At 38.8% G+C, this 13,996-nt stretch overlaps 1 protein-coding gene across 12 annotated transcripts in view; it reads left to right on the top strand.

The window, feature by feature from the left end:
• Nucleotides 1-13,996, top strand: part of GAB1 (GRB2 associated binding protein 1) — a 98,479-nt gene that overhangs the window by 51,825 nt on the left and 32,658 nt on the right. For all 12 annotated transcript variants that reach the window (XM_083834679.1, XM_083834673.1, XM_083834682.1 and 9 more), the window contains exon 2: nucleotides 4,782-5,076. In XM_083834679.1, the coding sequence (XP_083690805.1) occupies nucleotides 4,782-5,076 (295 nt within the window). The remainder of the gene's footprint in view (nucleotides 1-4,781; nucleotides 5,077-13,996) is intronic.

The following is a 13,996-nucleotide window of genomic DNA, read 5'->3' as shown; positions in this document are numbered from 1 at the left end:
GATGAGAAGGAAGGTCTGAGACCTGTAATTTTATTCTTGGTTCTACTGGTCAATCATGGGCAAAGATTTATTAGTGAATTTGCTGGAGAGGAGCGGGAGCAATACTTCCTTGGAGCTGGACAGTGCTTAACAATTCTGGAGATTTTTTTTCAGTGGGTTCTACCTGAGAGAAAAGCAGACCTTATCTAGAAGGGGAAAAGCAACTTTAAATGATGTGAGGATTATGGGTCATAATACTTAGCAAACCAGACAAGGACAATTGACAGTCTGTCAGGAAGCAAAGTTACTTGACCACGTGAGAACTGTAAGAAAGATTGGCCAGAACAAGTTGTTTTCGATTTATTTAGCAGCTCTAAGCTTTTAAACACTTCATGCAACTATTTTGGCCTCTTGAGCAGCAGCTTGAGGGGATCTAAATGGAACGTTAAGTCCTTTTTAAAATAAAAAGGCAAATTATCTATTCTTTCCGGGCCCCTTCCTCCTTCCTTTCCCCCTCCACTTAGACACACATCCACTATTTCCTACATCTTTGAACTAGTGCCAGCAGCTGAACGAGGTACATCTCAGATACATGCGACAAGAAGAGAAATAAATAAATCCATAAAAATTTAAGGGAAGTATAGCTAAAGTGTGGTTGACATCTTCAGCAGATACACCTCACGTAAGGAGATATTGCATATAGTCTTAGCTACAAGCTTTTAAAAACAACAACAAAAAAACAAAACCACCACTGTGCTAAATGATGCTTTCTATGAGTATCCTAGCTGATTTACTCTTTTCTAAATCAAAATTTTACATATGAGTGAGTGGGAAAAATTAATAAGAATTTCTTATTTCTGTTTTATAATCTACTCAAAATGCTGCTTGAAAATTACTGGATTTCAGTATTACCCTGATCATTTGATGCTCTGTGGGTGAGCAGCTTGTCACATTTTAGCCTACTTCAAAACCAAGCAAACAAGCTTGTTTCTATAGTTGTGATGGTCTCATGATACGGTGGTCTCATGATGTAAACAGGACAATGTTTGGCAAGAGTAGTGGAGTCCTATGTTAGACCAGCTGATACGCTTTGCGGCTCTAGCAGAAAAAAAGCTGAGAGGCACACAAGTCCTTTCTTAGTCTGAAACAAAAGCAGCAAACCTTGTTTTGCAGTAAATTATGTTAGAAGCCTCCATGGGCTTCTGGTGAGCTTGAGTCGCGTGACATTTGCCTTGTTACCCTTTCAAAACCATCAGTTTTACTTCAGAATTAGGGGTTTGATCTGCATGCAGTTCTGTAGCTAGTAGTTAGTATAAGTATATATTTTAGAATTCCATTTATTAATAACGTTTTCTTATATGTCTATCTATCACTTCAAACACGCAACTTTTCCTGCATTAAACACTGGTTTTCTGTGCTAGAAATCAGCTAGATTAAGCTTGAGAAGTTAAAAATATACTCAGTAGGTTATGGGATTTGAACATTGTTCCAATACCAATATCGTTTAAGCCTGGAAAAATATTTGAGCAAATAATGTATGGTTGGTAGCTGTAAGTGACATGACAGATAATTGGTACTTATAATATTCCTGTGGCTTAAACCAGTTGCTTTTTTCTTTTTTTTGGTGATTAAAAGAAATAGCTGTATGCAAAATTTTCAGACAATGTCAAAAAGGATTAAAAAAATTAAATATACATAAATACATCTTTGCACATGTGCCTGCTGTCTTTTAGAGAACTCTTTTTGGAAAGCAGTTACTGAAGAAGCTCCTTCATTACATAGATAGCACAGGATTTCGTACTTCAGTGAGGCAGTATACAGCTTTCATTACAACGACAAATACTGAAATGTTAAAAATAGATCAAGCTTTAAGAATCCCAGATATTTTCAAAAAACAAAGAGTGATTTGTGTGGGCTCATTTTGCACTTTGACAAAATATAGAGGCGCTTTTGTACTATGATTAGCAAGGGTGCTGATGTCAGTTCTCTTGTCTAGCTTTAAGCTTTATTCTGCTGCTAAATTGTGCTTTGTACTGTAATCCAGAGAACCTTTGTATCTGCCTTATTAGTGTGTAGTTTATGGAATTGCTTTTGTTTTTGAATATAATCTGTGCCAGTTCCAGTGAGCGTGACTCATTATCTGACTGAAATAAACATTCACATATGCACTATGTGAAAACTCTTCAAAAATAGTAGCAGGTGCTGCTGGGCTGAATTCGATGTTTTAAGTACTTCATAGTTGCTTTTTTGTAGCCTGAAGGGCTCAAAACAAATTCTGTTTAGCTGGTTGATTTTTCTGAATTTAAGAGTGCTGTTTACTCATTAGTTCTCAACAAAGACTGGTGGGATTGATAATATGAATTTTTCACTTGTTACCACAGTATTGGAACTGAGCTCTCATGAGAGGCATGCTTGGTTGGTACAGAGTTAATTTTTATTCCGTGAATCGTGAGACAAATGCATCTTGTAGCTTTCTTCCTCTAATCTTTCCTTCTCATTTAAGCATCGACCAAGTCCTCTGACTGACTGAAGGAGCGGTTCAAGATAAGTCCAGTTTGTGAAGTATGAGTTTTGCAGTTCATTCAGAAGTTATCTGTGGTCAGTCTTGTCTGAAGAGAATGCCTCTGATACTGACGTTTCCTGTTATCCCAGAATCGAAGTTGTCACTTGGCTTGGAAACAGGAAACCGAAACAAATCTTACCAGTGTTTCTGGGTCACTGTTACGCGATGCTTAGCAGGTGTGCTACTAGAAGATGCTCCTTCAGGAAATCAAAGTTAAGGTGTTTGGTTTGCCCCATCTGCCACTGCAGTGTTTTCTGCTTACCCAGTTGAACTTGGTGGTGCTGTGTACATCATTGCTTGAGGCCCTGACTCAATCCATGTGGTTCCACATTTTGAGGCAGATGCTGTGTTCACAGCTACAATAAGTATACTTATTTTACCAAGTATAGAAGTTGCCTTAAAATCGAATAACTTCTTGCAGCTTAGTAGCTGGAGAATGGATTTCAAACCTTACTTAAAGTGTCTGGCATTCTTCCCTTTCTTCCATTTTCTGTATTATCTTTTCATAACAGCCTCCTGGGCTTGATACCCAAAACAGCACGTGTGCTTGACAATGAGCGGTTTGTGAGTCTCCAGTGCAGAGCTGATGGCAGTGGATTGGAGCTGAGAGATGGTGGTACAGTTCTGACTGTTCCCGATGTCTTCCTCCATTGGTTTGTTCAAAGGTTATAGCTTCATAAAAGTGAAATAGACCTGTTTTCTCAGGAAGTAAGAGAGTTTGAGTCTTTTTTCCTAATGTATTGTCAGAAACTCTTGATTTCAAAGCTACATTGCAGTATGTAAAGGATATTGCGTCTTGACTTCCTCTGGAACCATCCCTGCTGATTCTTTCTTTCCTTTAGCCTTTTGTTCTGCCATGGCTAGCGTACAGGCAGGGTTAGCTGATACTCACCTGCATATTTTTGGGGTTTGTTCTCTTGCTTTTTGTCCTTAAAAAGGACTTGCTTGTAACTTTGCGTGAATATCTGAAGGAAGTTTTTAAACAAGTAACTTGTTGCCCTGCAGTCTTGTACTCTGCCCTATGCATGGTTTGGCTACTGTGTTGACATGCCTTGGTTGCCAACTTTGCTGAAAAGTGTGTGTGGGGGGGGGGGACACAAAAAAAACACCATGTGATGGCTCTCCATTGAATCCAGGCTCCACTCAAAATTGTGAGAACGCAATGCACCTCTTCTAGTGGGCTGTAACAGTACGTCTGGTTTCTTCTACCGTGCCCTTTATCCTAGCATGTGTGCATATAAGGGAGCTTACGGTGTAGGATGCTGTGCTGTTGGTAGGGCTGAGGTACCAAAAAAAAAACAAAATGCAGTGAAGTGGGGCAACAAGAATGCTGTTGGTAACAAGACAGATGTATGCAAACCTTGCTCTCTTGGTTTGAGTTAGCATCTTTGGAGTGACAGAGCATGTTTTATGATAAGTGATGGAGGCCCCCAGCGATGAAAGGCAGCTGAGGATTAGTTGGAAGATGAGGCAATTTAGTTCTGTTCTTATCCTTGGCCAGCTTCTCTCTATCTGTAGCAGCAGGGAGGTTGGTATAACAAGTGCAGTAATTGCATTTTTTTTTTCCTGTGGATGTACCTTATGCAGGGACTTTTCATGTGGTGAAACTAGACAATTTGGTCATTTTTCCCCTTCCTCCTCTAACTTTTTCTGAAATAATAATGTAGGTCCTTCTCTGTAACTACAACTGTGAAATGTTAAGAGGTTCTGAGGGCAGAGATTGCTTAACATCAAGAGGAATGTGTGGTGTGAACAGTGTGCTCTTGAACTATCAGGTTGCTATCATTGAATATCAGTTTAAAAAAAAAAAGCTAGAATCCATCAGTCTGAAGTGGCCAATACTGGGGGAAAAAAAACACAATGGAGGGCTTAGACATATTTCGCTTCTGCTTCCTTCAGAAGTTTTTTATGCTTTTTGCCCTTCTCCTGGCCTCCTCCCCACCTTTTTCTCTTTACTAAATTCATCCTTTCTCCTTTTTTAAATAGTGACTTAATTATATGTTCTCTTTTTTAAAAACAAAGCTTGAATACAGAAGAAATAAACCTTGAAATACAAACTCACTAATCCTCTAGTCCGTTGCTGTAATAAGTATATGGATTGTGTTAAATTCAGCTGTTGAATTATAATATAACTTTCTATTAATACTCAGTTCTACCCAGAGTGAAACCATATGCAAAATGTAACAATTTTAAAGTATTCCTACTTCTAATTTTTTCCCTTTTTCTCACTAATTTTCAGGCATGGAAGAGGAGATGGTTTGTGCTTCGCAGCGGCCGTTTAACAGGAGATCCAGATGTATTGGAGTACTACAAAAATGACCATGCCAAGAAGCCTATCCGAATTATTGACTTAAATTTATGTCAGCAAGTGGATGCTGGATTAACATTCAACAAAAAAGAGTTTGAAAACAGTTATATTTTTGATATCAACACTATAGACAGAGTTTTCTATCTGGTGGCAGACAGCGAGGAGGAGATGAATAAGTGGGTCCGATGCATCTGTGATATCTGTGGGTTCAACCCTACAGATGAGGGTAAGTTCTGTTGTTTTTTTTTTCCTAAGAAAGTGGTCTATCTACATGCAAAGACTGTTCCAAAGATCAAATGACTATTTTTAGCTAGTATGTTTTAAAACTCATATGCATTAACTGTGAAATTTCCTTGTTACCTTGAAAAAATGTAAGCAGAACAGAGGGAGATATTAAGAATTCATTACAAATTAAGTGTGCTGTAGAAATGGAATGATGCTCTTCTGCTTTGCATGATGTTAGGTCTTGAGAATATAGGGAAAATCAAAGTAAAATCATGCAAAACAGAAGATAATCATCAAAGGAATCCTGTGTGGTATAAAGCACATGGCTGTGCAAGCAGAAATGGGTGCAAAATGTCCGGTTTCTAATATTGCCATTTCTCCATCTGCTTTGCAACTTGGAAAAAATGTCCTCTCCTTACTGGCTGAAACAAACAAAAAATAACTTGTAGCTCTCCACTCTCTAGCTCAAATCCTACCAAAATAGACGTTGTGTGAAAGCAGCATGTAGGAAACAAGATGGTGTTAAATACCTACAAACAGCTCATTGCCATTGCTTCTCCTGAAGCTAGCCTTATTTATTTGCTTATTAGTGGGTTGCATGAATAGCTGTAGCCATGTGCACAGTCACATAGAGGTCACAAGAGGCTTGCCTGACTGAAGGGGGGGCTGTAATTAAATCCTTTTTTGGGGGGGGAGGGTTGTGGGTTGAGGTAGGGCTTTTATCTCTCTTTCTACTCCAGCCAAATGGCCAAAAATGACTGGAAAACATTCTTGCTTTCCGAAGAGGGGTTCTTCTCTTTCTCCTTAATGCAGTTTTGAACTAAAACTTTGTCATGAAAACTCCATCTATAGATTACCACTCTAATAGTAAACTCAGTGAAGGGCACTTATTTTGACAGTTACAGCATGTTTTTATGACATCCTTAATATAACTGAGACCACCCACAACACATTTCTAAAAGCAATTGCCATATGAATCAGTGTTCAGTCTGCCAGGCATCTGTTACGTACAGGAGAGAGGCAGGCAGGTGATTGCTTTCTGATGGATAATGCACCAGTGCAGCTGTGGGCAGGAGATGCTCAGAAATCATTGGTTCTGGGGATAAACCAGGAATCTGGGAAGTAAAGAGGAAATGTGCTTATCTGCCTGCTGCGCTGTACGTGAGAGCGCATGTCCACTGTGTGTAATGGAAAAGTAGGGTCACCTCAAAACCACGAGGCCTTCTCTTGCTTGAGGGCTGATGTGTTAATTAGTCCTTAATTTTCTGTTGATGAAATTCTCTATGAACGCAGAGAGCTAACAATGGCCTGTTTTGATCTGATCTTTTTTTGTTTGTTTGAATCATTTTTATTAATAAAACTTCTCCCCATTATGCTCTCATTGTGTTTTATCTTCAGAATTTTAGTGTTGTCTGAATTATCCTAACCCCATCGCTTCATATAATTGAAAGCTGGCAGTTCTGTCTGCTTCATGGAATTAGTGAGCTCTTGCACTACGTAGGGGAAGAATTAAAAAAGGGAAATGAGAAAAATCAGTTGCTGAGGTCTGTGTATTGCCAAATTCTTATTTTATAGGATATATCTACCTGTGAATGGAAGACTTAAAGTCATAGGCATACTTAGAAAATTCCTGTTAATGTACAGTTTATTTGGAAGTTAAAGAACAGGTGAAATTTACCACAGGCAATAAATAAACTCTATTACTTCAGTTTGGATCTAGACAACGAGACAATGTATGGGCCATAACCAACCTTCCCTTTAGCCTATGGAAATGGAAGATGGTTTTCTCTGGAGCTGGACAATGTCTCTTGCCAGACTGGTTGCAGGTCTTGTTGTGAGAGGACTGTCATTAGCCACCTTTACTAGATCAAGGACTGGGGCTCCCCACCAGCCCACAGCTCCTGCTGCTGTTTGTCTGGAAGCCCAGTCCAGTTGTCTCCTTAGAATCATGAAGAGAAGTTCAGAGAAGGTGGCACTTAACACTGTTAGAAACGGAATATGGAGTTGCTGTTTGGGTTTGGGAGAAATAAGGGAGAAAGAGAGACAGTCAAAACTGTGCAGAGATGGAAAAAAAAAGGTTGCTTCAGTCTAGTACTGAACTGTTCCTCCCGTACTTAGTGAAAATTCAGAGATTCATGTAGTACTAAGCCTGTGTTTTCTTCCTGTTCCTCTTCTAAAATCAATTTTCACAGTGATTTATGATTAATGCTCCATTGTGACCTTCCAACTAGAAATTGATTTTTGCATGTGAAATCTATTCATTCTGGAGATCTGCAAGGTTATATTTGTATTTGGAGAGTAAGAGTAACTTACATTCCTTTGTTACTGTTACAAGTCATTGAGTCTCCAGCTTTCTGATTGCATTGACTTGTGTGATCTGTAACAATTACATTATAATGTAATATAATATAATGTAATTGTATTGTTTTTTATAGGAATTTGCTTTAACTTAGGCTTTACAATTACTTAGATTATCTCTTAAGATTGCAATGAGCCCAAAACCTCAAGGAAATGTTTATTTTTTAATAACCTCGATAATTCCTCTACTTCTGTATGGAAAATTGTGAGCGCATTTTACAACTTCTTCATTAAATGCTTTTTGTTTTCAAGTGGAATCTTTTTAAAATGTATATGCAAAGGGGGGGGGGGGGGCTACACGTGAGCATGAATCTCAGTTGTTTTACCACCAATTTTCATACTGTACTTTTAGAATTCATATTTTTTGTGTAAGGTCAAAATATAAGGTAGGTATGGTTTAGTCATGTAGAGGTTAAACTGTAACTATAAGTGAAAACATGCTGCCAGTAATTTGTGTGCTTGGAACTCCAGTGAGACCTTCTGGGATGGAGAAGCAAAACAGACATGGGAAATGACCATTCTCTTCTCCTTGGCGCTGTGGAGACCTCAGCTGAAATACTGTGGTCTGAGTTTCCAGGAGGATGAGGATAAATGTTTAAAGAACAATAGGAGTAGAGGAAATGGATTTTTAAGTGATCGATGAGGAGAACAGTTGAAACAGTTTATTTTCTTCCCAGAAAGAAAATACTTTGGAAATAGTTGGCTTTAAAAGTATAAAAACTTGTGATAAGCAGGATATGGATCAATTGTTATCTAAAGAGAAGCAATTTGTTTTGTTTTTGGTGAGAGATGCAACGATAAGGGAAAACTTTCCAAGAATATTTAAGCACAGGTCCTGAAAGAAGGCTGTGAAGGTCCTTCCCTAGAATTCAGTAGACATTTGTGATCAATGTTTTATACGTGATCGAGCTCTGTGTTTCTGTAATTCAGTGAATTGCGTATTTGGCAGTGCAAGGGAAGGAGGAAATGATCTTACTGTATGCAAACATGTTACTTGCATGTAGTCTTTTGAATAAAGACAGCAATGATGAAGTGAAACAGGAGGGGAAAAAAGGAAAAAAAGATGTTGAAAGCTATACTTACATTTACACAAATAACTTACATGTGCTAAAGAAAATTTCCCTTGTCATAAGGAGTGTAGCATAGATCTTGCTGTGAAAAAACTACAGCTTGCTTCACACAACATTTTCAAATTTTGCAGAATTCCTGTTCAGGCAATTGCTGTCTGGTATTTGCCTCTCATGCCTTCTCCATTTTGAACAGTAAAATTGTCAACTAACTTTTTTTTTAACCATGTACTGATAATACATGTGTTATATTTGGGCACTTCATCATAGCATGTGTGTAAGAGCAATGACTGGCAGGATGAACATAACTCTACTGCTTGCTTGTATTTTCTCCAGTAAGGAACCATGCTGCATGGCCAGGTATCACTGCTACTGTACTTTGCTTGGGTTCTCTGTATCAGAGCAGGATACCATTGTGTTGCCTGTAACACAAGTGTGGAACAGAAAACGGTCTTGTGATCATCTACCTTATCATATATATATACACACACACACACCTTGTGTACCTTGTCATATACTACCTTATCTGTGGTAGGAGGCATCAGCATGTAAACAGAGGAGTAGAAAGTTAGAGCAAATAAGGCAGTTTTGATTATGGTGACAGCTAAGTTCACTTAGTCCTTCAGTTATCTGACTGTGTTGAACTCTGGGATTACTGAGAAGAAATTATCAAGGGGACTTAGATAAGTAAAGTTGGATATTAGACATATTTAGGATGCCCTTCCTACATGAAGGGGCAGCCTGTAAGAGACACAAACTGTTCTTATTGAATGGATGATAGAGGCTGGCTTGTTTGGCAGATCAAAATCATTGTCAATAACATGATGAATATTGGGTACTTTGGTCATGAAAGGTCTCAAAAGTGAGAAATAGATGGAGGAATGCTAAGAAAAATGCATTGTCAGAGTAATAAACTTTTAAATAAGTTTTCTCAATGGATATGAGTGGAGTAGTAAAAAGGGAATGGAAATTTGTTACTCTTAGACATGAGGTGGAAACAGACTGAGAAGGCTGGTTTATTTTAATAGGCATGATAATAGGACGTTGCGCTGTAGAGATGATGTATGTAATGACAGTCTGTGACTTTTGACACTTCTTGGATGTGACTAATTAAAAGGAAAGTGATCTTAAAGATGATATGCCAGGAGGATGAGTGACTGGTGGCACTGAATTGAGTTAAGAATAATGTGGAAGGATGGAGTTAAGCATTAGGAGAGAGACCCTCCAGATAAGGATTGTGGATCAGTTATCTCAGAAGTAAGGCAATAATTTTAGAGGTAGCAGTGGTGCAGAGGCATCTATTGTGGGGGCTTTTTTGGATGATTACTTTAAGTAAAGGAAATGGCTGGTGAGATGGAGAAATGTGATTTCTCGGTGACAATGTCATTGCTAAGAGTGAAGTCAGAATAGACTGTGGAGGAAGTTGTCACAGTCCCCAGATACCATCTAGAGAAACTGCAGAGTGGTAGTAAAATTTGAAGTGGGTCCAGAGAAAGACCTGAAATTTGGCATTGTAGATTTTGTAGAGGTAGCTGATGGCTAAAGACCTGAGTTGGAAGGTGGCAAAGCTGAGATAATCATTGCTCACTTTCAAAGGAGAAAAGGAATACAGGACAAAACAGGAAGCTGTCTTCAACTTCAGATGATGTGTTTAAGGAGGGTGGCTAACAGCAAATGACAAGTAGAGCACAAAATTTGTGGTGGTACATCTTCTCTTGTAAGTATATGATGAAAAACTACTTACATAAAAAACATACAATCAGGAGTGCAGTTAGAACCTTCATCTTGAGTGTTTGGGGTTCTTATGTTAAACTGCTAGCTGCCTTCAACAGAAAATCCTGTGGAAGATTGATTTTTCTTTTCCGTGAGAAAAATAGTGTGAATCTAATTTGCATAGGTAATTAAGTTATTTTTTCCCCTCTGGTTCCTGCTGGACATCTTTTGTGGCATTAAAATTGCCTGACGAGCTGCTTGGAGAAGGGGATTGCAGGAGGGTGGCTTGGAAGATGCTTGCAGATTGCTAGTTATTGAGTCGGGAGGTGCTGTTCACCATTATGCTGAGTGCTAAAAAACATCTTTTTGGAAGCCTGTAGATGTCTGTGGTTGCAGCCAGTGTGATGCAGCTGCAGCTGGGTAAACTCGCCATGTGACGAGAGCAGCCTGTTCTAGGAGGAGAGCTCTAGACCTTTATAGTGAAGGAAAAAGCTTTTTAATGTGGTGAGCTGCACTGTTTCTCTTCACAAGCACCTACAGAAGTTACTCTGTAACAGTACTTGTTGATTATTTTTCCTGCGTCACCCAGCCTGCGTACCATCTGAAGATGGGGAGAACGGGCTACATATGTTTTTTTCCTTTTTTCCCCCTTTTGAAAGAACAGCCTTCAAAAGAAAATTGCAGGTGGAGAGGGGGAAGAAATTCTGAGTGGAAATGCTTTTGGTGTTTTTGAATTTTAAATGGATAACCAAAAGGGCAGCTTAAGATAACATATGAACTGCAGGCATTAAGTACTAAATTGTACAATTGAGCTCTGAAAGCTAGAAATGTTAGCATGCGATAGAAACTTAGAACAGTTGGTCATGTTTCTGGTTTGTATGCAGGAGCCAGGGCTGTCCTGAACAGAAAATACAGTAAGCAACTGCTGAATTCTTTGTTACCTTCTTTAAAAAGGATATTGTTATCCTCAGGAAAAGAGGGAAGAGATACTTGAGATGATATTAAGTTAACAAAACACTTCCAAAATGCACAAGGACTTTTAAAGAACTTACAAGGGTTTGATCCCTGTATAGCAGCAAGGTTCAGAACGGAGGCTCGCTGCATAGGTTTCATATTGATTGTAAGCTGATCACTTCTGCTGAAAACCTCTCTTAGGAAAGTTTGGTGTGCTGCCAAACCCAGGCTAACGTGTCCGTGCATCTTCTGGGCTGGATCTGGCTTGCATCTATTGAGTTAAATATGTGAACAGAGCAAGTGCTTGTTTGTTTGCACCCATCAGTGTACGCATGCTTGTGCTGTGTGCGTGCACACACACATGTGGCCCTTTGATTCCAGGATCTTTCATCTGAGACCGTGTAGAAGCTGAAACGAGAGGAAGCTCGAGCAGTGTATTTTGGGATGTATGGTACTACGTTAAGCAGCAGAGATAATGACTTAACAGACTAACTTAAAAAAGTCCTTGTAAGGATTAAAGTATTTAATCACATGTACCATGTATTTGATATTTTACATACGTGCAACTTGCATAGTGGATAGATGTAGAAAAACGAGTAATATAAGAGCAGAAGTTATTAGTGAATTTTCTGTACGATAGTATTTTTTTATGGCCAACACTGTTGTATCTGAAAAATTCTGTACAAGGGTATCACTAATATTTTCTTGCCCACTGATTGTTTTAATAAGAACATCTGCACCATGGTAAATAGACTGAGTGAGACATAGAGTAGTAGAATCATGTGGTTGCATATCTGTTGCTGATTCATTAGTACAACGGGAAAATCCCACTTCTATTTTTGTCTTCCTACCTATGTTGCACAAAGAGTGCATTTTTCTTACTCTTTGATAGCGATTTTGGTATGTAACGAAGTGATGATTCTTGTAATGAAACTGTGTACGTTGCTCACTTTGAGAGTATTTTAAATGTTTACTTTATCAGAATATTGAGCAGAGAATGTATATCACTACATGTCACAGTGCAGAAAGACTTAATTTCTGACTTAAAACAAAACAAAAAACAACAAAACAAACAACCTGAAGTGTAAACTCCTACACTCAAATCTTCTAGGTTATTCGTAGTATTCTTGTTCATAAAATTTTCCTTTTTACCACCTTGATTTTTTTATTGTTTTAATATTGAGGTAAATATAAGTATAGCTGTGAGAAAAAAAGCGTAAATTGTAGAAAAGGTGATGCCATTAACTGCTTTTAGCAAATGAAATGACAAAAGGTATCTTCTGAGAAAGCTGCTTATTCTAGCTGTACCAAATGCAAGAATTATAAAAACAAAACAGGATTCTTTTTACACTCGTTTGCATGTTAAATATTCTGGATGATTTTCCAGCTCCCAGTTGTTTCAAAGCAGTTCTAGTGCCTGAGCTCTGGGAACAAACCAAATGACTTACAAGGCTCTTTGGTGTGCAGATGACCCCTTCCCTAAAAATCTGCTGGTTCAGAATGAAGCGAGCTGATTATTGTACTCTTTGAAATCATAATAGGCTGCTGGGATAAACCCTCTTCTTCATATCAGCTTGTGAAGTAAGTGGCTAAAGAGAATGTTCTTGAGGGTACAGATAGGCAAACAGCACTCGTTTGATCAGTGATAAGTCGTTAACATTTCTGTTTTCTTGGTAGTCAAATTTGAAATAGCTTGAATGCATAAGGTGAGTAAGAAGTGGCCCCGCGGTGAAGAACTTGAGACTGAATTAAAGCAGGCAATAGCCTACACCATTTAACACCTATAAAATACCTGGAAAAAAAAAAGCACACCACCAACAAAAAAAATCTGTAGGAGGACTCAGGGATCTTGTCAAATGGTGTCCCTCAAAGTAAACGAGACAGCCTGTCATAAGGGAAGCGCTGCTAATGATCCCTTAATGCTAATTGGCTCCAAATCCTTGCTTAGAAAAGAGATCATGAGCACCTTCTGGGCATTTTGACAGTGTCACCTTTAATAATCAGTAATAATCGAAAGCCAAATGGTTGGAGTAGGAAGAGTGAAATATCGTTATGTCTTTGTAAATCAATAAGTGTGATCAAATTTTGTGCGTTCTATGCAACAGTTAGTTTCCCTCTTCAGGAAAGAATTAATAGAGCTAGGAAAGGTGGGAGTGAAGGAAAACAAGCTCTGCAATGAGATGGTTTCTGTACCACGAAAAAATAGGCAGCACAAAGTCAGTGAAGCTGTGACGAAGTTCCATAAAGTTGAGAATATCCCCATTGAATGGGGGAACAATGAATTGGGAACAAATGTTCATAATTTTTCTTAGGAGTGGAGCTGAAGGATATCACTTGAAGTGATCAAGCTGAAGGTTTGAATCAATAGGAAGTAGTTTTTCATACCACACATAGTATTTTGTGGAACTGCTGTCACGGGATATTGTGGAAGTCAAAAATAAATAAATAAAGGTACTCAAAAGAGGTAAGAGATTCAGCGAGAAGTCTGTCAGAGGCTGGCAAGCACGAACTCTGGATGCAGCCTCTGCACTGGGATGTCCCAAAGCCGTAAAGCCCCAGAAGCTGGGGGCAGGATGCCAGGCTTGCCTTGCTGCTTGTGCTCAGCCTGTTTGCAACAGGCCGCTATCAGAGGTGGCATCATGGGCTTAGAAACTTCACATCTGAGCCAGTATATTTAGCCTCATGGCCTTCATCACCTTACCCCGTCACCATTTACAAGATAGAGCAAGCCTTCAACTTCTATTTTTTTCTCACTCTTTTTGTTTTAAGGAAGTAATTTTTCTTTCTCCAAGCATGCTGTATTGGTCCTCTATGCTGCTTATTCCTCCT

Source organism: Anser anser (genome assembly GCF_964211835.1).
Source record: "Anser anser genome assembly, chromosome: 4".
In the NCBI taxonomy this organism is placed as follows: Eukaryota; Metazoa; Chordata; class Aves; order Anseriformes; family Anatidae; genus Anser; species Anser anser.
Note: the sequence above shows the minus strand (reverse complement) of the source record. Positions and strands in the feature narration are given on the sequence as shown.